Source organism: Bos grunniens, chromosome 16 (assembly GCF_055505025.1).
Source record: "Bos grunniens cultivar Pamir isolate PY7600 chromosome 16, Bosgru_T2T1.0, whole genome shotgun sequence".
NCBI classification, from domain to species: domain Eukaryota; kingdom Metazoa; phylum Chordata; class Mammalia; order Artiodactyla; family Bovidae; genus Bos; species Bos grunniens.
In genome coordinates this window covers 38,618,588-38,642,634 of record NC_141180.1, presented here as the reverse complement: position 1 = coordinate 38,642,634, position 24,047 = coordinate 38,618,588, and the positions used below count along the sequence as shown (strand labels likewise).

The 24,047-nt window shown below is 43.1% G+C and overlaps 1 protein-coding gene across 6 annotated transcripts in view; it reads left to right on the top strand.

Moving 5' to 3' along the window:
* MTOR (mechanistic target of rapamycin kinase) overlaps positions 1-24,047 on the top strand; it is a 123,744-nt gene that overhangs the window by 28,612 nt on the left and 71,085 nt on the right. For all 6 annotated transcript variants that reach the window (XM_086344468.1, XM_086344471.1, XM_086344469.1 and 3 more), the window contains 9 exons: positions 6,956-7,042; positions 9,710-9,877; positions 10,380-10,492; positions 10,836-10,998; positions 12,093-12,185; positions 13,080-13,226; positions 17,433-17,575; positions 20,466-20,628; positions 20,744-20,889. In XM_086344468.1, the coding sequence (XP_086200594.1) occupies positions 6,956-7,042; positions 9,710-9,877; positions 10,380-10,492; positions 10,836-10,998; positions 12,093-12,185; positions 13,080-13,226; positions 17,433-17,575; positions 20,466-20,628; positions 20,744-20,889 (1,223 nt within the window). The remainder of the gene's footprint in view (positions 1-6,955; positions 7,043-9,709; positions 9,878-10,379; positions 10,493-10,835; positions 10,999-12,092; positions 12,186-13,079; positions 13,227-17,432; positions 17,576-20,465; positions 20,629-20,743; positions 20,890-24,047) is intronic.

Sequence of the window (24,047 nt, the reverse complement as noted above, 5' to 3'; positions counted from 1 at the left end):
TTATATCATTATTAATATTTGTTTGCTTAATCTATCAAGTACTGAGAGAAGTGAAATAAAAATTCTCTTTTACAAGGATAGATTTATAAATTTCTCATAGTGTAGTTAATTTGGGGATTATATCATTAGGTGCATACACATTTTAAATCATCATATCTTCCTGGTGAGCTGAATCTTTTATCATTTTACAGACCCTTTTTGTCTTTGATAATATCTTGAGATTTGTTTTGACTAATGTTAATTTAGTTATACCAGCTTTTTTTGGAGATGCGTGTCTTTTCTTATCTTTTTACTTTTGACTGTCTTGTGACTTTTTGCTTCAGGTTGGTGTTTCATAATAATATATATAATAATATGGCTAGATTAACTTTTAATCTATTTGAAAATCTTTGTCTTTCAAGTAGTACATTTCAGTCCAGTTACATTTATTGTGATTGCTGATAAATTTAGGTTGATACCCACCATCTTACACAGTGCGTTATTTTTGTCCTACCTTGTGTATTTTCTTTCTTTTCTTTTTGGGGCTTGATTGAGCTTTCATTTTCTTATTTCTTGCCCTCTATTTTGTAATGGAATGTTTTAACCATAAACGAAAAGTAGACAACTTATATTAAATTCTCATACTCATCAACAGTTGTAAGTATCTTATCAATTTGGTTTCATCTTATTACCTGCCCGCCCTAGACACACACACACACATACACACACACACACACACACACACACACACACACACACACACACATACACACACACATTCACACACACTTTTTTTCTGGGGCATTTTAAAGCAAATTCCAGATAAAATAATATTTCACCATTCAATTCTCTCCTCTCCGTATAACCACAATTACAACACCTATGAAATTAATGAATTAATGAAATTCTTTAATGTAATCTAATACCAACCCTTCTTCAGATATCCTTGTTTGTCTTAAAATTTTCTTTTCACATTTGGCTTCTTCAAATCAGAATCCAAATAACATGGCACTTGGCTGATATATCTAATTCTCTTTCTGTATCTTCTCCTTTTCCCCTCACTTTTTTGCTTTTCACTCTGTGTATTTGTGGAAGAAACCAGGTCATTTGTCCTATAGAATTTTCCATTCTGGATTTGCCTGCTTGTATTATCAAGATGTCTTTTAATGTTTCTTGTAGACCGGTTAGATTTAGAGGATTCATTATTTTCAGGTTTTATTCTTTTGGCAAGAAATACTTCATAGGTGGTACCATATACTTCGTATTTGGGCATTTAGTAAACACGTATTTTCTAAGTGATCCACTTCTAGTGAAGTGCAGGTTCACCAGAGGATTCAGGCGGTGTGATTCTGCATTCTTCCTCCGCCTTTATCTCAATCACTTTAGTATTTATTGATTATTGTTTCCTAGAACTGTTATTTGAATAGCAGTTGCAAAGTGGTGATTTTCTGTTATTCCTTCTGGATTTATTAGTTAGAAATCATCTATAAAAAACTTTATGTCATCAACAGTTTAGTCAATTTAAAGGCTAGTTCATTCAGGAAGGGCAGAACAGACTCAGGATTCTTTCATCGCTTTTTCAGAATAATGAATCAGGTCCCTGACTGTCTCTCAAAGGGTGACCCAGGCAACCCCCTCGACCCCCTGACATTTTTTGGAATATCACTGCCAATATATGGATTTATGTATTGAAGACAGTCTTCTTTTAATGATCTAATTATTTCAATCTACCCGGCTTTGTGTTCTTTTTAAACTGCCCAGTGATCTTAGTCTTTGATCACTTTCTTTCTTTCTGGCAAAAAAAAAAAAAAGATACTTCAGACTTATACTCCAGCCTCGGCATAGCCACTTGCAAGGAGCTGTGGTTTCTTCAAGTAAGAGATGGAACATAGAGACAGCAGTTTGTATGCTAGGATGCTCTTTGCTGCTGCTGTGTCACTGTTTCTAGGCCTTCTCAGTGAACAGAACTAGAAATATGTAGTTTTTAAAAAGGAAAAATAATCCATACCTTAATACTGATATTTCAAATTTAAGATTAAAGAGTTGTTTTTTACTTCTTTGACTTTATACTTGTATCTCTTTCCTGTTACACTGAAAATCTTGATTCCTTTGTTCTGAGATCTCTGTAAGTACTTGTTTTATATTGCAGAGTATATGTATTGTGTATACATATAAACAGTAAATGACCAAGCATTAACTATGATTACTGAGTGCAGGTCAAGGTTTTTTGCAGTTCGTTTTTGTTCTGAAGATGTGTCCTATTGGGAATATACACCAAAATACTGTGTTCAGAGTCACTTGAAATAATCCTTTGAGTGATGTGAAACCAACTTGGTTTATAGTTAAATTTATTTATTCCTATTTCCTTTCAATTTTTAGAAATTTCTTGTGTTTTTCTAATTTAACTTTCATTCTAGGTTTGTAAGACATTAGCATAATTGCTAAGTCAAAACTGTAAGACAAAAGACTGATATATTCAGCAAAGACTAGCTTCTGTCTCCATTCTCATACCTTGTTTCTTCTTTCCTCTGTTATTCACCTTGCTGTAGCAAGTCACCACCAACGTAGGAGCTTGAAACAACACAGATTGATTGTCTTACAGGTCTTTAGGTCGTCAGTCTGACATCGATCATACTGAACTGGAAGCAGGGTGCGCTTATGGCTGTGTTCCTTCCTGGAGGCTCTAGGGGGAACCCTTTTCCTTGCTTTTTCTGGCTTCTAGAGGCTGCCTGCCTTCTTTGGCCACCTCCTTGCTTCTTCAAAGTCAGCAACACTGTATCTCTTTGACTCTTCTTTTGCCCTCAAATCTTTCTCTCTGAACATAACAGGTAAAGGCTCTCTGCTTTTAAGGATTCCTGTAATTAGATTGGGCCCACCCTGATAATCTCTGTATCTTGGAGTCCTGACCCCCTAATCACATCCTCCAAAGCCCCCCTTGTCGTGTAAAGTAGTTTATTCACAGGTCTAGGAATTAGGACCTGGACGTCTTTGGAGGTGCCATAATTCTGCCTACTATGCTTCCCCCTAAGGTAACCAGCTTTTCCAGTTTTTAAATTTTATGTTTTCACCGTTTATTATTGAAAATATGAGAAAATATTTGTCTACTACCTCCTTTCCTCAGAAGGTAACATAATATAAACCTTCGGAACTTCGCTTTTTTCCCACTTTCACAACAGCATATCCTGGAGTTCACACCATGGCAGTGTATTGAGAAACGCCTTCGTTCCTTTAGAGACACGTGGGACTTCATTGTGTGAACATACCATAGCTATTTGACCAGTTCCTGCTGATGACTGTTTGTATTTTTTCCAGTCTTTGGTATTTAAAGTAATCCCGCAATGAAAAGCTTTGTGTATACATCGTTTTCACCTCTGTTTCTTCTTGTATCAATACTTAAATGGCTTCACTTTTTACATTTAGATCTTTGAGCTCTTTGGTATATGTCCCAGTGTACAGATTGAGAAATGGGTCCAAATTTATCTTTTTCACCCATAAAATTCGATTTGCATATCTTATATAGCAAAGTCTAAAATTAATCATTATGTCTATCCTTTTCACTGAACAATATACAGAACTTGGGATGACTGCTCAAAGTACCTCCCTTCCCTCTTATATTATGTAGTATCACTTTTTTTATACCAAATTAAACCTTATTATTTTATTCAAACAATATTTGTTTATATTTATCCACATTTGCCACTTCATTTCTTATGAAGTGAATCTCACTTCAGCTTCCTCCTAGGGTCATTTTCGTTCTCTCTAAGGCAGATACCTTTTCTGAGCATCCATTGAAGTAAATGCTGTTTTTGTTTATCTGAAAAAAAAAATCTTTATTTCACCCTCTTTTAAAACCTTTTTTTAGCTGAGAATACGATCCTGGATTCTCCTTCAGCTATAGATGTTATCCCACTGTTTTCTGACTTCTTTTGTTGCTCTTGAAAAATTATCGTTCCTTTGTATTTAATCTCCCTTTCCTTTGTGACCGTTTGGGATCTTCTCATTGTTTTGTTGTCCTAAGGTTTCAGGACTGCAAATCTGCGTTTGCATTTCTCTTTTTTACCTTGTTGGGGATTTGTGGACTGTCTGAATATAAAGATTCCATCCTTCTATTTTTCCTTCCAGAATTTGATTCAACATGTGGGGCTTCTCACTTTCTCCTTAATTTCTCTTAGTTTCTTATCGTGTAGTTCATCTTTGTCTCTCAGAGATGCATTCTGAATGTGTCTTCACATCCATTTTCTGTTCATTGATTCTTTAACCATGTCTTTGATCTGTTATTGAGTTTTTAGTTCCTACTACATTTTATAATTTCTAAAGTCATCCTGGGTTCTTTGCAACACGCCTAATATTTTTATAGTACTTTGTTCCTGACTCATTTTTTAAAATTCTCATTCTTACTCCTTTAAGCATTTTAAGCAGATTTGTTTTATATTCTCTGTCCACAAATTCCAGAGAAGCCTGGAGTGCTGCAGTCTATGGGGTCGCAAAGAGTCAGACAAGACCAAGTGACTGAATTGAACTAAATTCCACTATATATAGGATTTTCGATGGGTCTAATTCTGTTGTTTATTGTTTTTGCCAAGTCATGCTGGCAGCAAGCCTGTAAGTCTGTCCTTGTATGTTTTACAATGTTGGATCACGCATTATATTCAGCTGGGCTCCCCCTGGAGCAGTAATACTGGAATATATGCTCTGAACTTGCGTCTCTCCAGCGAGGGTTTGCATTTGCTTCTACCACGTGGTCCAGGAGAACTGAAGTTAGATTCTTGGCTTAGAGTTTCTCAAGCCACACAGGTAGTTAAAAGTTAACTAAACTCATCGTGTGGGTGTGGCCTAAAATTACACACTTTTAGGAAGACTGTCTTCTATCTCGACCTCAAGACTGGCAGATTATTTGTCTCCTTTTGCCAGTGGACAGATTGTGGGGTGGAGAGCCTCACCATTTTTCTTTATATGTAACTTTTTGAAGGTTTGGCTTTATGTAAAAGGTTTCAGTTCAGATAATCTACCAACAGTGTTTGTCATCTTTTATGCATTATTTTTAGGCTTTTCATAGCAAGGGGACCTGGGAGGGCATCTCGAAGTGAAAGTGGTAGTCATTCAGTCGTGTCCAACTCTTTGTGACCCCATGGACTGCAGCTCACCAGGTTCCTCTGTCCACAAATTCTCCAGGCAAAGATACTGGAGTGGATTGCCATTTCCTTCTCCAGGGGATCTTCCCAACCCAGGGATCGAACCTGGGTCTCCTGCATTGCAGGTGAACTCTGTACCATCTGAGCCACCAGGAAAGTATTTTCAGGAACAAAACTATGTGTTCTTTTAAAATACTAATATTCAGGAGGGAAAAGAGAAAAAAGCTTGTGAAAGAATCTAAGGGAGAAGAAATGAGGTGACTGCCTGGGCTCCCTGCCTGGGACTGATGTGCCTGCCTGTGTATATCCTGTGAATCAGCCACTGGAGAGGCTGCCGCTGGACACCTCATGGGAAACGACAGCACGATCAGGATGCTTTTGTCTCGAGGTTTCCTTTGACCTCCCTGCCATCCGCAGTGCCCTGCTTTTCCTCCAGCTTAGACTTTCTACCTCCTCTTATGTTGTGCATCACACAAATTTAACTCAAGAACTATTGTATTTTAGAGTCTCTTGTCCCTTGATCTCTGTAATGTACTGTAGGGACCATTTCACAGAAACTGTCAGCAGCGGTTCTGTGAGGAGGTGCCCAGGAGTTAGGAAGAGATAGTTCCACTGAGTCAGGCCTGTGTCCCACGTGGAACTGGGTTCTAACCCCCTTAGAATCCACTGGTATCGTTGAACTTGGAGAATTATTCCATACTCTCTGAGCCCAGTCCTATAATTGAAGAGGCCTGTCAATCTCACTTCTTTAGGTAATGAGTTCTGTCAGCCCATTACTCACTATTTGAAGCACTTTATTTTTAAAACTTAGCCAAGTTTTAAAACATGGATAAGGGTGGAAATATATATGTATGAAATTATCCTTGTTAGTGGAGGGCAGCAAAGGCAGAGAGCTATAAAAATTGGGGGCATGGGTTTAGAGTATGATTTGCTACTTGATGTTGACATGGAGCACTATCGGAGGATCATAACAAAAACTACGCCTTGAAGACATCTTAAACCTGGAAAGAGTTGGGAGTTCTCTTACCAACGCTGTCCTTACTCCTAACTTTATTTCATGAATGGCATCTCTCGATAGTGGCAAGATACCAGCCTAAATAGAATCTCCTTATCCCATCCCTCCCTCAATTTGCTTGCTGTTTTGGTTTACAGTGTCTTAGAGACACAATTAGCTAATTAATTAAGACCTAATTAAGTCAATTACTACAAATGAATCACGATGCCCATAATGGTTAGAAGTATTTATTTTAGAAAGTAAGTGGTAGTAAATTAAGACAAACAAAATAAGCAAAATAATACATTTACAGTTAATTAACTAAATTAATAAAAGATACGTTTATAGTTAATTAAAAATTTCATGTCCTTTTTTACGTTTTTAGTAATCCTTCACCAGTAGATGGTGTTTGCTGGGCTTTTAACAGTATTTGTGTCCCTGTTCTAGTGCTCTCCAGGTATCAGCACATTTAACTCTTAGACCAGGCCTATGAGATAAGAACTGTTATCTCTCATTTTCCCACTGAAGAGGCTGAGTGCAGAGAAGTTAAATGAAGGTTACGAAGCTAGTAGGTAACAGAAATGACTCAGAACAGCTAGTCTGGCCCCAAAGCCCCCGCTGAGCAGAAACTGCCTCACCTAGCGAGTAAAGCCACTGGCAGTTGTTTCAGCTCCCACCACCATTCCCGCCGACGGTTTTAAATTTCATTCTTTGAAGCTTAGTCTCAGCAGATAGGGTGGTACAGAAGCCAATTCCATGGTTGTCTTTATTGGTTCACGTGGACCCTGGGTAGGCCTGGGAGTTCCACATCGTTTGTGGTGCCAACATGCTGACCTCGTCTCTGTTTCAGTTTCTGTTCCAGCAGCTGGGAATGTTGGTGTCCTTTGTGAAGAGCCACATCAGACCTTACATGGATGAGATAGTCACGCTCATGAGAGTGAGTAGAAATGAATGCTTTGGCCCGTTCCTTGGGGTTTGGGTCCAGGAGCGTCTGGAAGCAGGTTTGGATGACGTGGACATGTTTTTTATGGGTCGTCATAGAGCTGTTACAACCTGAGGATGAAAAGTGGAGCATGGTATCCCAGTGGATCATGAAAGGGTGGAGGGGCCATGGCTACAGGCTCCCAGGTACAGGAGTTCAAGGTGTGAAGTCTGAGGAGAAATCCTGAAGTAATTGTTCTGCCAGAAATAGACTTGAGATCCTTGCCTCACACACAGCAGAGCAATTTCACTTTAATATCACAGCCGTGCTTCACTATTCCCACAAAAGCCCTCTTCCTTACTGCCTATAAAACCATGGCCTTAAGAGAGGACTGAGGATTGGGCCTTCCTGAGGCCATTAAATATGATGGGCTCCTGTCAGACTCTGAGGAGGAAGGTGATGCTTTCCCCTGATGCTTTCTACAGCCTGACTGCTGCCTTCTGACTGCAGTCACATCTGAGAGGGGGCTCGTATCCCAGATGTTATAATGTGCTTTAAGCAGGTACACAGGACACCCCATTGACCCCATAGTATCGTTTTTCTGTTTTGAAGTTGGGGAGGCTGCTTCCTACTGTTCTTTATAATTTCAGTGTCTCTGCTGGGGAGGTTGCTTTGCAGAGATGGCTGTGTCCTAAAAAATTTGGAAGACACTTCTTCCAGTCATTTTTGTTCTTCTACACCAGCCCTTTGTAGTTGGCTTGAAGGAGGCAGCAGGGCTAAAATCAAATGACTGGCTTCAAAAATGGAGCTTCCCCAAAAATGAGTCCTCAGAACCAAATAACTCCTATATGTATAAATAAGTGAGAGCTGCACGGGGCTGAAGAGCTTGTCAGATGGAATTAGGGAAGTGGGGAGTGGCACAGGAGGAAGCAGTGTGCTCTTGGGTCAAAGCTGAAGTAATCTGTGACTTGCTTCCCAAAAAAAGACTTATGGCCAAAGCATAGGGGTTTGGGGCAGGGAGCCTTACACCTGCCAAATCCAGCTTTCACTCCCTTCAGGATACAGAAGGTGCAACAGGGCTCTTGCCTTGGCTCTCGATCCAGCATTTTAGTAAGCTCCCCCCAGCCCAGGGAGAGCTTGGGCTTTGTGAACAGTGATCCAGCTGACATCCCTGGGGAGGCTGTCTGGCTTCTTTGAGGTAGGGGAAACCCCTTGTGAGGAGTTCCGGTAGTCTTCCAGTGGAGAGTAGTAGTTGTAATGTGTGCGTGCTCAGTCATGCCAGACACTTTGTGACCCCAAGCACTGCAGCCCGCCAGGCTCCTCTGTCTGTGGGATTTCCCAGGCAAGAATACTGGAGTGGGTTACCATTTCCTTCTCCGTGGGATCTTCCCAACCCAGTGATTGAACCCCCATCTCTTTCATTGGCAGGCCCACTGAGCCACTTAGACTTCTTTTAAAGCCTTTCATCCAAGGAGTTGTCTTTTTTTGTTGTTTTTTCATTGACTTCTACTCTGATTTAAATGGAAGCCCAACAGGCTTCCCTGGTAGCTCAGTGGTAAAGAATCCACCTGCCAAGCAGGAGACTCGGGTTCAATCCCTGGGTCAAGAGGATCCCCTGGAGAAGGAAATGGCAGCCCACTCCAGTGTTCTTGCCTGGGAAATCCCATGGACAGAAGAGCCTGGTGGGCTACAGTCCATGGGGGTCACAAAAGAGTCGGACATGACTTAGCAACAACCAAGAGTACTAATATGCATATGTTGCCATCATTAAGTCTCCTGGTCTGGAGGTTTTAAATAAAGTACTAGGCAACGATCTTTCTGAATTGATTTGAAGTGACAGCTTTCCTTGGAGTGAGAGGTTAGACCAATTTGCTTTGTAGTACTAAGACAAGATCTGGAGCCAGTTGGCCAGGTTTTCATTTTAGTAACTTATGTGGGATATAATTGGATGACTGTAGAAAAATACTCTTTGTGGCACTCTCTTGTCCTGAAAATGGTTTGGAACAGATGTGAGATGCTGTTGAGCAGTCTATTTAGAAAGAGCAGGAAATCTTGTTAACACTAGAGTTGCCGCCTGGCAGAGCCCAGGTGGTACCCAAAGCAGAACCACCCTGGACAACTAGCGAGCTCCTAGAGCACTGCAGAGCTGTGGTCCATTCATTCTGTAAATGGGTTTGGGTGGCTGGAATATACCAGGCTCTCTGCTGGATTCAGGGAGACAGATGTATCAGCGGGTTTCATGCCCTTAACTAGCCTACAGCTGAATCGAGGGAGGATAGCAAAAAAAAAAAAAATTAAGTATTGCAGGTGCTGGAAAGAGGAGAGCAGAGGGACCCACAGTGGATGATGGAAAGAGACAGGAAAGGCTTCTGAGTAGAAATGAGGCTTGAGCCAGGTCTGGAAAGAGGTGGGGCTTAGCTGACAAGAGGTGGGATCTAAGCAGAGAGCAGCATGAGCGAAGCACAGAGGATGAAAGTAGTCTGGTGCTTTCGGGGAGATGCAGCTTAGCTGTTCATTGTGATGTGGGGTACAGGAGGACCTGGGGAGCGGAGGACAGGGAAGGGTTCCATGGGGAAGACCATGCTCACTGCCTTTCTGCTTCTTTTTAGCTATCTTAATTCCTTGGTTCCTGTTTCAACAGAAGGGCCCCTGACTTTGCTCCTTTGTCTTCCCCCTTCCTAGGAATTCTGGGTCATGAACACCTCCATCCAGAGCACAATCATTCTCCTCATTGAGCAGATTGTGGTAGCCCTCGGGGGTGAATTTAAGCTCTACCTGCCCCAGCTGATTCCACACATGCTTCGTGTCTTCATGCATGACAATAGCTCAGGCCGCATCGTCTCCATCAAGGTAAGTATCCCGGGGCATCCTCTAGAGAGGTTTCCAGAGTCTGTCAGAGTCCCCAGTTGGTCATCTAAGAGACGAGAACCTGTTCTGAGTGACAGGGTGGTACTCAGCCTAAAAGACGGAATCTAGGGAAATACTTCAGTACCTGAAGTGTGCAGTGTGCAGCTTATTCAATGTTTCTGACCCTTTCTTGATTATCTTTATGTTTTGTCTCCTTTAATGGAACAATCTTGGTAAATGTTTATGGCAGAGCAGTTTTCTCTATTACCCAGCCACTGATTCCTTACAATTGAAATACGCTCAGAGAAAGAAAAGTAGCATATAAGCAAAACAATATGAGGGGAGACTGTGCTACCAAGAGAATATAATTCCAAGTAACTTATTAAAGTCTGTTCAGAGTGCCCCCCAAATTTGGAATTATCCTACCACTGCCACCCTTTGTAGACTTAGGGACTTGGTCCCTGACTGTACTTGTTCATTGCCGTGCCTCTGCTCCTCTTTGCAGTTGCTGGCTGCAATCCAGCTGTTCGGTGCCAACCTGGATGACTATCTGCATTTGTTGCTGCCCCCGATCGTGAAGTTATTTGACGCCCCCGAAGCCCCATTGCCTTCTCGAAAGTGAGCACCTGCCCTCTGGGACTAACAGTCATCAATCTAGTTAACCATTAAAATGTCTTGTTGAAAATGTCCTTTTCCTAAGTTCCTGGGCCATCTTTCTTTTTTTTTGTCATTTTAGGTTAGTCCAGAAATGTACTCCCATTAGGTTAGTCCAGAAGTGTACCAGGCTTCTGGAAATCTTAACTGTCCCCATCCCACTGCAGTGCGTGTTGGCTCTGTGCACCCAAAATAACATCAGAAGCCATTCCTTCCCAATAGGTGCCAGTTGTTAAGGTAGCCCTCAGTTGTTTCTGTTACTCTGGGCTCTGTGTCAGTAGTTACTGTATCTCAGCGGTTGTTGTAGGGCCGCGCTAGAGACTGTGGACCGTCTGACAGAGTCTCTGGATTTCACGGACTATGCCTCTCGGATCATTCATCCGATTGTACGCACACTGGACCAGAGCCCAGAACTCCGTTCCACAGCAATGGACACGTTGTCTTCACTCGTCTTTCAGCTGGGAAAGAAGGTGAGGCGGGAGTCCTCGACACACATGCTCTTCTGTCTTAGCGAACTCCTTCGCTTGTCAGTCTGTAGGCCTCAACCACTCTCAGAGGGGAATCATTTACACCCTTTTTCCCTTCTTCATTCAGCAAGTGTTTATTGAGCCACCTCTGTGGGCTGAGTCCTGTTCTGGGGACGATGCAGTGAACAGAATGATGTCCTTGTTCCCACAGAGCTCACGTTCCAGTGAAGCAAAGCTCTGAGACATCATTTATCTCGTGAGGGTGATGGGTGGGGAGAGACGCTGTTTCTTTAGGGGAGGTGAGGAAGACCACTCGGATAAGGTGACATTTCAGCAGAGACCTAAGTAACAGAAAGGCCCAGGCCCAGGGAGCTGGCTGCAGGCACAAGGAAGAGCAAAGGCACAGGTTCCAGAAGGCAGAACCTGAAGGGAGGGAATAGCAGAGTAATGACTTCAGCAGGGGAGCAGGGGAAAGGGCTTGGAAAGATCATAGAGAACCTTGTGAGGGCTGGGCTGGCGATGGGCCCACTGGAAGCTACATATTGTGACCAGTGGTTCTCAGAATGTGATTCCCCGACAGGCAGCATCAGTATCTACATAGCTGGGTGCCATTAGAACTGCAGGTTCCCCAGGACCTGCCAAGCCAGAACTCTGATTGTGAGCGCAGCAGTCTCTGGTTTCATATGCCTTCCAGGTGATTCTGACGCCCACGAGAATTTGCACATTGCTGTTTCATTGTAAGTACTTTGGCTTTTACTCTGAGAAACACTGAAAGTCTTTGGAGAGATTGAGCACAGGAATACTGTGATCTGACCTAACATTTTTAAATGATGGCTCTTAGTGCTGTGTGGAAGAACAGACTGGGCCAAGAGTGGAAGCAGAGAGACCATTACAGTAAAAGCCAGTTGCAGTGACCCAGATGGAAGGCGGTGGGCGTGAGGATCATAGCCCAGGGGCCAGAAAGTGATTCTCCTGCAACCACAGAGCTAGTTCCAAACCCCGAAGTAATAGCTGTAATAAGGCAGTGCTAATAATCTTTTCTCTCTTTCCCACTCTCCAAAGTAATGGTTTCTGCTCTGTTTGCTCTCCTCTTGCAGTACCAAATTTTCATTCCAATGGTGAACAAAGTTCTGGTGAGACACCGAATCAACCATCAGCGCTACGACGTCCTCATCTGCAGGATAGTCAAGGTGAGCTGTGCTTTGTTTCTGCTCTCAAGCCCCCTCATCATCTTTCTTAACTGGTATTCTTAGCAATGGGTATATGTGCAGCTTTTTAGCTCTGAACTGTGCTGTGCTGAGCTAAGTCGGTTCAGTTGTGTCCAACTCTTTGCAACCCTATGGACTAGCCCACCAGGCGCCTCTGTCCATGGGATTCTCCAGGCAAGAACACTGGAGTGGATTACCATGCCCTCCTCTAAGGGATCTTCCCTACCCAGGGATCGAACCCGTCTCCTGAGGCTCCTGCATCGCAGGCAGATTCTTTACCGCTGAGCCACTGAGGAAGCCCTTTGGCTCTGAACTAGGGATTGGCAAACTTCTGTCAAGATAGTGCATTTTTTTCAGTTTTGCAGGCTCAGTGGTCTCTGATGAAACTACTCAGCTCTGCCACTGCCACCTGGAAGCAGCCATAGGCATCCATAAGCACATGAGCCAGGGTGCATTCCAGTAAAACTATTTATGGACACCAAAATATGATTCTCTAATAATTTTCATGTGTTGCAGAATATCAGTCTTCTTTCAATTATTTTTTCAGTCATTTAAAAAAATGTAGAAACCAGCCTTAGCCCTTAGGCCTGACAAAAACAGGCAGCAAGCAGCTCCTTGCTGCCCCAGCTCTTCATCATGTTTATTGCTTATGTGCCAGTTGCATGCTCATACTCCTAAGTCAGTGCTTGTCAGCAACTGGGACTGACCAATGCAGACTGGTCTCAATGCAGAATACAGCCCGGTCATGATTCATTCTGTCCGTACCTGGCTAAATCCTGGCTCTTCTGAAAGGTGGGACCCACCTGAAGGTTAAGGGTGTTTTCTAACCTGGATCAGCTTGCGGAGTCGCAGGTGTTCTGTAAACTCTGGTTGCAGGGGTATACCCTGGCTGACGAGGAGGAGGACCCTCTGATTTACCAGCATCGAATGCTGAGGAGCAGCCAAGGTGATGCCTTAGCCAGTGGACCAGTGGAAACGGGGCCCATGAAGAAACTGCACGTCAGCACCATCAACCTCCAAAAGGCAAGTGCATTGTGTCCTGGGGGGCTTGGAAAGGAGAGCCCTGCTCTTGTTGCTTGTTTGAAACTTTCAGCTCTTGCTATCTTCTGTCTAAAATAACCAAAATCCAAGCATTTTTCTGAAAATCTGGATACCGTGAACTTAGGTCATTTTGTCTTTCTCCAAGTATCTGAAGTATACAGTTTTTTAATATAAGGAAAGTAAAGAACAAGGTGTCCTTTTATGTTCCCTTGGCGCTTTGGTGGTGGAACTTATTTTTTTAATAATTTTATTTGATTATTTTATTTTTGGCTGTGCTGGTCTTTGTTGCTGTGCGGGCTTTTCTCTAGGTGCTACTCTCTAGTTGTGGGTCACGGTCTTCTCATTGCAGTGGCTTCTCCTGTTGTGGAGCACGGGCCGTAGGACACGTGAGCTCAGTAGTGGTGGCTCTTGGGCTCTGAAGCATAGGCTCAGTAGTTGTGGCGCATGGGCTTAGTTGCACCGTGGCACGTGGGATCTTCTCAGATCGGGGATCAAACCTGTGTTTCCTGCATTGGCAGGTGAATTCTTTACCACTGAGCCACCAGGAAAGCCCAGTGGAACTTGTTGCAGTTTGCATTCTCATTTTTTACATGAATAGAACACAACCAGTCAGCCTTGTAGTTAGCACTGAGACTGATGCAGGCTCTTGAAAGCAGTCCTTCAGAAACTTCTCAGACTCATTGGGCTTAACCATATGCTGGGGAACTTGTTAAAATGCTCGTTCTGATTCAGGCTGAAGCTCAGGCCTTGATAGTCTCTATTTCTAATAAGCTCCCAGGTAATGGCTGATGCCAGTGGTCCATGGGACCACACTTTGAGTAGCAAGGATTTTAGATCTCTGCAGGTCAATACTGGATTCTCTGTGCTGACCAAAGCCTGGGATAAAACCAGCTTCTCATCACGTATGCCACCAGCGATCCACTTACAAATAGGCAGTTCAAAGCATCTCTGATGGATCTAAACAGAGTAATCATATACTTCACTGACTTTTAAGTAAATTTATCAGGTTGCTTATTTTCCACATTTTGCATCAGTCTTTAGTACTTCTGGTGACTGAAAACAGCTCCCAGTTTGTATTTCAACGTAGTTTTCTTTCCTTTATTACCAGTTGACCTAAGGCAGCTGCACTTCTGTGCAGCAGCAGATAGAGGTAAAGAACTAGGCAGGGTTGGTCCCAGCTGACTTGGTCTCTTGGCCAAGCCCATAAAGATTTGCATGCAGACCTGTGTGCATGTGCTCACATACAGCTTTGGAACACTGGCCTTTACTCCTGACATCAGCCTTTACCCACATAGGCAACTGCAAAGTAACCACTACTGAGAAAAGTTTGATGATTTAAGATGAAAGTGGTAAAATACCCCTGGGTCAGGAATGATGTTACTCTCCTGTGTGTGTTTTGTAATTGCTAGTCCCAGACCTCAGGAGGAAAAAGGCTGACACCTGGCATTCCCAAGTGTTTGCTGAGGCCACCATGCTAACACCTCACCCTGGAGGGAGGAGCTGGACAAGGAGGCCAGATGCATGTTTCCACCCAGATATTTTCAGCCTGCCTTGGTGCAGAATGTCCTTCCAGCCAGGCAGCTGTCCGCCCTGCTTTAGGAAATTCGCCAGTGGTCTAGTTTGCTTCCAGGAAGTTTTGCCTTTTACCCAGAATTTGAGAAAAAGAAGGCATCTTAGTTTGTCTCACCTGAAAGAACAGATCAAGTTCAAAAACCCTAAGCAAAGTTCTCTACACCTAAAGCTCAGATTCATTTCATCGAAAGGTAAATTGTGCTTCTATGTATTCATGTGATGACAACTAGGGATTGGTATATTTGTCAATTTTAACCAGCCTTCAAAATAATAATTTGCCACCTCAGTCACCCTTCTATTGGCTATGCTAATAGAGGATTTACATAGTACAGAAAACATAAAAGCCATTTATATATACCTCCAGCATGCCTCCAAGATTCTCGGCTGATTTCCTGTCTTATGGTAATTGATCCGGGCTTACCTTCTAAATGAATGAGCTGGCGTTCCATCAGCGTGCACCAGTGTTACAGATAAGGCAGTCAGCAGAAGGTGGGTGATGAGAGGAAACTGGAGTTTGAACAGTTGCTGTAAAACTCAGAGAATTGAGAGTTGATTATGTTTTAAATTACAAAGCAGTAGGGAAAGGCCATTGTGAGGCACATATCGTGTTTGATAGATTGTGCAGTTGTTCACTAAGCCAAAATTTTTTGGAGAGCTATTTGCTACCATTTATCGAATGGTACTAATGTTAATGATCACAATAACCACCATCTACACTTGTTGGGCACTTCCCATGTGTCTGTCAGACACTGTTGTGAGCACTTTATATGTATTGATTCATTTAATCTTCACAGTAACCATGTGAGTTCAGTGCTGTCATTACCATCTCTCTTTTATGATGTGGACATTGGGGCACTGAAAGGTTAAGAAATTTGTCCAATGTCAGCCAGTAGATGGAGGAGCCAAGGATGTGAGCCAGGTATGACTCCAGAGACCAGTCTCTTAACCACTGTGCTGCATTGTCTTTGCCTCACCCAAACTCAGCCTCACATCTTTAGAGGGCGAAAGACGTTAGTACTACTTCCTTGTATATGATTGACTTTTAAATACCTTGTAACATAGTGCTGCTATGCAGAGACTCACTGTGTAGGGTGGAAACCAGCAGTCTGTGGATTGAAAAGCACTTGGTGTTCCCATTTCATTCCACAGAATAAGGTCTAAAAGTCTTTGGTATCTAGTGTCACTCTTCTTTTAGTTCAGGAGTTCTCATTGTGTCAGTGAGAATCGACAAAAATTTTTAAGCTGTCTCTTACAGTATCTCTACTTCAGTTTTTGATGTACAGTAATAGTTGATGTACTGTCACTTATTGGTAACTCGTCAAAAGCTACAGCAGACTTCTGTTTCATCCCAGGAAAATGGTGGGTTGGATTAGTGGTGGTCAGGTTATGTAGCACACACAGGTCTCTTTCACTCCCTGGACGACTTCCCTTGAGAACTTCTGCTCTAACTTATCTGATCCTCCCTTAGTTTAGGGAGGATTGACCTGTCTGTTCTGCCAGAAAAATCTTTTAAGAATATATTTTAGAAGTTAAAGATTTAGTAGTTAGGGCTAGCCCAATTCAGAGAGAAGTCATTTTGATAATAAGAGCAACAATGTTTTGCTCGTTATTCCAGCTAGACCCTTTAGATGCATTTTTTCCTGGAGGAGGAAGACTTAAGACTCAGATGCCACATACGAGTAGTTTGCCCAGAGTTTCTTCAGCAGCTGAGTGGCAGGGCCAGGATTCCAGCCAGGTGTTTCTAACTTCAGAGTAGCAGACAGACACTCACACATAGAGCACTAACTTGTGCTGAGCACTGTGCTAAGTCTGTTACACATATTAACTTAGTTAATCCTTAAAACACCCTCTGAGGTGGGGACTGTTATCCACACTTTACAGAGGAGGAAACTGAGGCACAGAAAAGTTAAGTAACTTGCCCAAGACTAGGCACCCAATACGTTACATAACTGGGATTTGAACTCAAGTTGCCGAGCTGCACAGAATGTGGCTTCTGGCCAGTACCCTCTATTACCCAGCCCCAGGGCCTGAGTCTTTCCATCCACCTCCCTAAGCTGTCCCTGCTAGTAACTCTTGGTGCCAGGAGAGCTCAGAGTTTTGAGGAAAATTGAAGGGGATTAACTGCAAAGTAAAAGTTCTATCTGTTCAGCTCCTTTTGTCTCATTCCAACATAGTGCTGTGTCCTCTGGGCTTTGTTGCACTATTGATGATGGTGCAGATCTGAGCATTTCCCCCTCCGTGTGTGACTGCACTGTCAGATGAGCCAGTGTCCCACTGCAGGGTGCCCTGGGCCCTTCCCACACTGCTGGAGGCCATTCTTAGTGTGATGATCCCCATCCACTCTGGGGTTGTGGAGCTCTCTGCTTGGCAGATAGAGTTGAGCACAGATGAGTTGTAAAACAGGCGTTCTCTATATTGTGTTATATTCCAGAGGTTGCTGCTTTTGTTTTATGACTTTAATTAAATATTACTCTTTTGTATTTGTACTCAGGGAGTTTTGTCATGAGAGGTACAATTGTATAAACCAAAGAAGTGGGATAATCATTAGATAGGCGAGGGCTCCTTACAATAGGCCCTCACAGCTGATGGTTTTCCTTTGTCGCCTGTGGTGTATAGGCCTGGGGAGCTGCCAGAAGGGTTTCCAAAGATGATTGGTTGGAATGGCTGCGGCGGCTGAGCCTGGAGCTGCTGAAGGACTCCTCGTCACCCTCCCTGCGCTCCTGCTGGGCCCTGGCACAGGCCTACAACCCGATGGCCAGGTGCGGTGTGTCAGGGCTCCCTTCTTCCCAGCTTCACATTGTGATCAAGAGGACTAGCCTGTAGAAAGCAATATATAATAATTAGTTTTTATTAACAGTAAGAGTAAAAAGGTATTTTTAATTTCGTTAACTTCTGGGGTAAAAAATAAAAAGGCAAATTGAACATGCTCTTATTATAGGAAGAAGATCCATCTTAACCTTGCTAATAGACCTTTCATTAGTAGATTTAGGTCCAAAATTTTAATTACAAAGTCATTTATAACTCTGAAAACAACTATGTAATAGTTTAATATAATCTGTTTCCAGTAGTAGTGATGTTCCAGTTACATGTGACTGCATAAGTCCCCAAGTCTTAGTGGTGTAAAACAACAGTCATCTAAAATTATTTATTCTACGCACAAATCTGCAGTTTGGGCAGGAAGTGTGGGAACAGTTCGTCTCTGGCCCACCCAGTATCAGCAGGGGTATTAGTCCCGGGGCTAGAAGGTTGACCTCCAAGATGGCCCATTCATACATCTGCCAAGTTGGGGCTGACAGTTGGCCAAAGATTCAGCCCTGGCCAGGGCCTTGGTTCCTCTCCGTGTGGCCTGCTCCACGGGTTGCTTGGGCTTCCTCACTGAATACTGTCTTAATTCAGGAGTGAGTGACCGCAAGGGACTGACACATGACACAGAAGTGCGTGGTGCTTGTACAACCTGCCTTGGGGGTCATGTAGTGTCACTTCTGCCCCATTCTGTTGTCAAAAGAAGTCACAAAGACCCACTCAGGCTCAAGGAGAGGAGACGTGGATGCCACTTTTTTATAGGGGAGTGGAAAAAGGAAATGGCAACCCACTCCAGCATCCTTGCCTGGAGAATCCTGTGGACAGAGGAGCCAGGTGGGCTGCTGTCCTTGGGTTGCACAGAGTCGGACATGACTGAAGTGACTTAGCATGCCTGCATACATTGAGAAGGAAATGACAACCCACTCCAGTATTCTTGCCTGGAGAATCCCAGGGATGGAGGGGCCTGGTGGGCTGCTCTCCATGGGGTCACACAGAGTCAGACACGACTGAAGTGACTTAGCAGCAGTAGCAGCAGCAGGATAGATCGTAGAAGAATGTGTGGAACAGGAGCTAGTGCTGCAGCCATCTTTGGAAAATAGAATTTACCTTAAAAATACTGTAAATCCTACACAGTGAATCTTAAATAGTCATTGAAAATTTGGTTTATAAAAAGTTGTAACACATATAGATTCATGGTATAATGTATGTGAATAAAATGGAATACAAAATGGTGCAAATGTGGGATTTCAACTATTAAAAATATGTGTACCTAGGAAAAAGATTATAAAGTAATACAATAATGATTATCTCTAGGAGGATTTAAGGAGCAATTATTTTCTTTTTTTCATTATTTTCTAAGTTTTTCTACAATGGACAGTGCTTATTTGTAATGAAGCATGATTTCATTAGCTATCTTTTCATTGGCAGGAACCAAAAAAGTGAAGTATTCCATTTCACTTTCATCATCACGGCTGGTTTGCTCTTTGGAGTGTATTTAGCAGAAATAGAGATGGTCCCTGAGACTGCTACTTGGATACCATGATTTGGTTCATCTGATTTCTTTCAAATATTTTTTAATGCTTAAAAAAAATTGTTCCTAGGGAGTCTCTGTTTCCATAGTGTGCAGATTTCACATTCTCTATTTCCATAGTATGCAAAAATAGTGTTTCCTCTCGTCTGCTTCAAGTCCTTTTTGAGCACACCCTCATCCAAAAGAGGTTTGTGATAAATACACACACATGTGTCTGTCCCCTTAATGCCAAGCATGTTCATTTGGGAGCCACCGTAGCCTTGGAACTAGATCAGAAAGCTTACTTCTTAATGTACACAGGGCTTCTCTTGGTCTTCATGTTACCCTATGAATTTCAGATTTTGTTTTCTTTCATCAGATTCCAAAATTATGTATACATTGAACTGATCTAACCCTTTAAGTATGTAAATAAAAATAGATGTATAGGCGTCAGGTGCTTAAGCCCATACATTATACAGGCATATCCTGTAGTTTCCAACTCCCTCTCCACACATTCACCAAAAGCGAGAGGGTAGGATTGAAGTCCAGATGTCAGGGGTAGCAAACGTGTCCACCCAAGTGGTGCTGTAGTGGTCTTAAATAGTTGTCGTGATTCTGGGAATGGTACCCCTGCTCCCAGGTCTTCCCAAGGCCCCAGCTGTTAGAGGTTTGGCTTAGGGAAGTTTTAAGACTTACGCATTTGGGTTCTGTTTTCTGATGCTTCTCGTTTCTTAAGCTCTGTTTTCACTTTGTTTATGACCACCCAACTAAGGGTTCTGCTTATGTTTTCAAAAGCAATAGCAAATGCCTACTTCTGGTATTAGTTTTCACATTGCCTGAGAAGAAACATCCCAAGAATCATTTGAAGATGAATGTTAACTGAATCTGTTATGTCAGCTTCTATGTTAAAAGTCCCTTTCTGTCCATCCCCTCCAATGAAAAAGAGTGATGCAAACACTGTGGAGACAAGTCATTTTGTTTTGCTCTTCGTTCTCCCACTCCATCCTGCCCCCACAGTTTTCCCTGGACCTGTGCTGAAAAATTGAACAGTCACTAGAGCCACATGTGCTTATTTCAATTTAGGTTAATTAAAAGTAACTAAAACTTAAAATTCAGTTCCTTAGTCATACTTATTACTGTTCAAGTGCTCATTGACCAGTGGCTGCCATATTGGGTGGGGAAGATAGGAACTATTTCCAGCAAGTTCTGTTGGACTGCCTTGGCCTGTACAACCATTATCAGTGCCAGGAGTAGCTTGTTAAGTTGTGGCTTTGTGGCACCAATCAGAGGCAGGAGGGGCATTTCCAACATTTGTCTCCACTCCTGTCTGCCTTCAGGGATCTCTTTAACGCTGCGTTTGTGTCCTGCTGGTCTGAGCTGAATGAGGACCAGCAGGATGAGCTCATCAGAAGCATCGAGTTGGCCCTCACCTCCCAGGACATCGCAGAAGTCACGCAAACCCTCTTAAATTTGGCTGAATTCATGGAACACAGTGACAAGGTGAGCCTGTCAGGGAGCCAGCTGGCGGGAAGAGGGGAAGCACTACATAACCCACTCTGGCCTGTGGCCTGTCTGCCATTTGTTTCCTATGCTGTGGGGTTTTGCTCTCCTCCAGGGCCCCCTGCCTTTGAGAGATGACAATGGCATTGTCCTGCTGGGCGAGAGAGCTGCCAAGTGCCGAGCATATGCCAAAGCGCTGCACTACAAAGAACTGGAGTTCCAGAAAGGTCCCACCCCTGCCATTCTCGAGTCTCTCATCAGGTAGGCCATAAACCCTTTCTCTTGATGCCTGCGTCTCACATGACCTCTCTTCTCCCACTGCCTGGTGCCAGTGTCCTGGAGGCCCTTGGAGACCTCTGCTCTGTCAAATCTGCCGTCTGGACTGCCACGTGTGTAAACGAGTTGTGGTTGCAGGTGGCCTTTCTTGGTACTCTAGCCAGAATTGTCACTTCTGTTGACCCTTAGCACTTGGGCTCCTGTTCCTTTCCAACCTGTGCTTACTTGTCCTGAGGAAATCAGCCTGAAGCAGTTCTGTGACCAGAGCAGCCTAGGAAAGATAGATTTTATGTCTGGGTTAGACCGCACTCTCTGGCTTAGGAGTAGGAGCTGATTTCTGTGCCTCAGAGACCAGCCAGAGGCAGGCTAGGGTTTTATTGACTAAATATATTGGTACCTGAGTCTTCCTCTGTGGAGTGTGAATGTAAAAGGCAGAGCCATGTCTGAAATCCAGTGGTCTTTTCCTCTCATTTGCTATGTTCTCTCATAAGGTTGTTTTGAGTCTTCTGGGTATGGAAAAAATAGGTTGTTTAATAAATTTTTCACTGTTATGAAATTACAAGCAGCCTTAAATGCTAGCTCCACAGCTCCTAGAGAATTGTTTACTTCCCCTAATGATTATCGGAGAATATTAACTCCGAGATCTAATTATCTTCATGTAAATGCTAACATGGTAGATTATTTCACTACAAATAGTTTAGGAAAACTCATGCAGCTAATCAGGACCTCCACTGTGGCTGAAACAGCCCGCTGTGAGTGGCGCTCCCTTCATTTGTAAGGATAATCAAATAACAAGTTCTCTGCTAGCTCTGCTTTTGAGTAGATGCTAAACTCTGTTCCTTTGAGTGCTTTACAGAGTGACCAAAAAGAAATAGAAGCGTGTTTTTGCCCAAATAAATTGGACTTGGAGAGAATGCTGATTTCTAAAATACCACACAGGAACGTTTATAAATGTGCCATCCTATGGGTAGGCCTCAGTTTCAAATTAGGCAGAAGCGGACACCTTCCTTCCTTCCTTCCGTCTCTGGCTTATATAATGCAATCTTGCTTCAAAACTGGAAGAAGACCCCATAGCTGAATATTGTGACTTAGCATTAAGTAACTAGTTTTTGAACATTAATTTCCTTGCTTGCCTTTTTCTGTTTGATACCTCTCTGAAACTTCCCTCATCCAAGCCCCAGTTTTTTCCATATTTGAGACAATCACTGAAGCATTAGTGTTTATGCAGATATGTAGTAGAAGATGTAGTCAGAGGCCTGGAAAAGTGTTCCAGAAGGTCATTTAACTTCTTAAAGCCAGTGTAATTGAAAATGTTGTTGTTGAGTCGCTGAGTCGTTCCTGACTTTTACGATCCTCTGGACTGTAGCCCGCCAGGTCCTCTGTCTATGGGATTTCCCAGGCAAGAGTACTGGAATAGGTTGCCATTTCCTTCTCCAGTAATTGAAAATACATCCTTGGAATTGCCTGCAGATTGATACTGGCTCTAAGAAAACAAACAAAAACCTCTGGTCCCAGTGAAGCCAGGGCCTCTACACTCTGGTTGGTTCCAAGTCTGGTTCAGCTCAGCTGGTTCAGGTTCAGCTCAGCTCAGCCCTTCAGTTGGTTTCCTGTATCTTCCCAATACCCATCTTTTTTGTTTCTGCTTGTAGCTTTTCCTGCTAAATTTGTAAAACTGCTTTTTCTCAGCACAGTTGCCACGTTATGCCGTCATATTCAGTGAAGAAAGTTTTAAGAAACATCCTTAAGCTGCTTATTCAGAAGTTGCTCTCGGCGTTACCCCAGTCCTCACAGACACTCCTCCCATGGCCCAGACCCTCCTCCACGACTTTGGTTTTGTCTTGGAGGCATTACTGTTCACTAAGAGGTTGGGTTCCCTTCCATACAGAGCTCAAAGCTCAATTCCTGGCCCACCTGTATCACATTGCAGACATCTTACCTGTTTTTTCTACTGCCCAACTCCCTTCTCTAATTTTATTTTTCCTTCTGTTACTTTCTCTTTAGCATTTGTCATTTATTTTAAAGTTTAGTATATACGTTTGAATCAACTGCCTTAAATTCTTTTTGAAGCAATCAGATTAATTGTACACAGAAACATCTTTGCACAATTGATTCTTAGTTTTTATTTTTGTTATAAAAAGCTGTCCTGTGCTGACAGTACTGTTCTCTTGCTGCTGGATCAATCTGTCGTCCTGCCTGTTGAAATTTTTATCCACCTGCTCTAGGACACATTAAATCCACATGTAATCCCCAAACTGTGGCCTACAAACTCTCAACGCTGTTATGTATCAGTGAGTATAACTGCTTATTTGGGGAGCAGAGAGTTAAATGAGTATTTAGGTACTTTGAAACACACGTGCTCCTGTACTTATACATGTGCACAGTTTTTACTTGGTGTATTAGCATTAGGATAAGATCTGGTGTCCTGCTCATTCTTAGTTCATTCAGGACAGTGTAACAAATTACCATAGGCCGGGTGGCTTGAACATCATTTATTTTTCACAGTTAGGAGAAAAATCTAGAAGCTGGGAAATCCAAAATCAGGGTGCCAGCATGGTTGGGTTCTGGCAAGACCCTCTTCTGGGACGTTGGTTGCTCTGTGTGTCTTCCTGGGGTCTTTTTATAAAGGCACTAATCCCTTTCATGAGGGCTCCACACTCATGGCCTAATCCCCTCCCAAAGGCTCCCGTCTCCAAATGCCATCACACTGGGAATTAGCCTTCAAAATATGAATGGGGGATTGGGGGGTGCATCAGGGAGATGCAGATTCTGTCCACAGCACCTGCTTCTCTTTCTCCACCCAAAATAGAAGACAGGGTCTGATCAAAACTGGTGCTCTCACTGCCCAGCCCCTGACATGTTATCCCATTTTAAGACAATTTTCTGATTGAGAAAATTCCAGTGCTTACAATTGGCATCAGCTCTGCCAACTGCCCGTCAGTCCTGTTCTCTTTCACACCCTTTGTACCTTCTCTCGTACATCCTGGAGGGTGTGTCAGAACACAGTGCTCTTTCCCTTCAGGAGAGCTGAGCTCTCCTTTTTGTGCTTCTGTCCTCTTGAAGGTAGAGGCTGTGCTGTGCTCACCTTCAAGTCCTTGGAATCCATGTCACCCTGCCCCCGACAAAATGTTTTAAAAGTGACCATT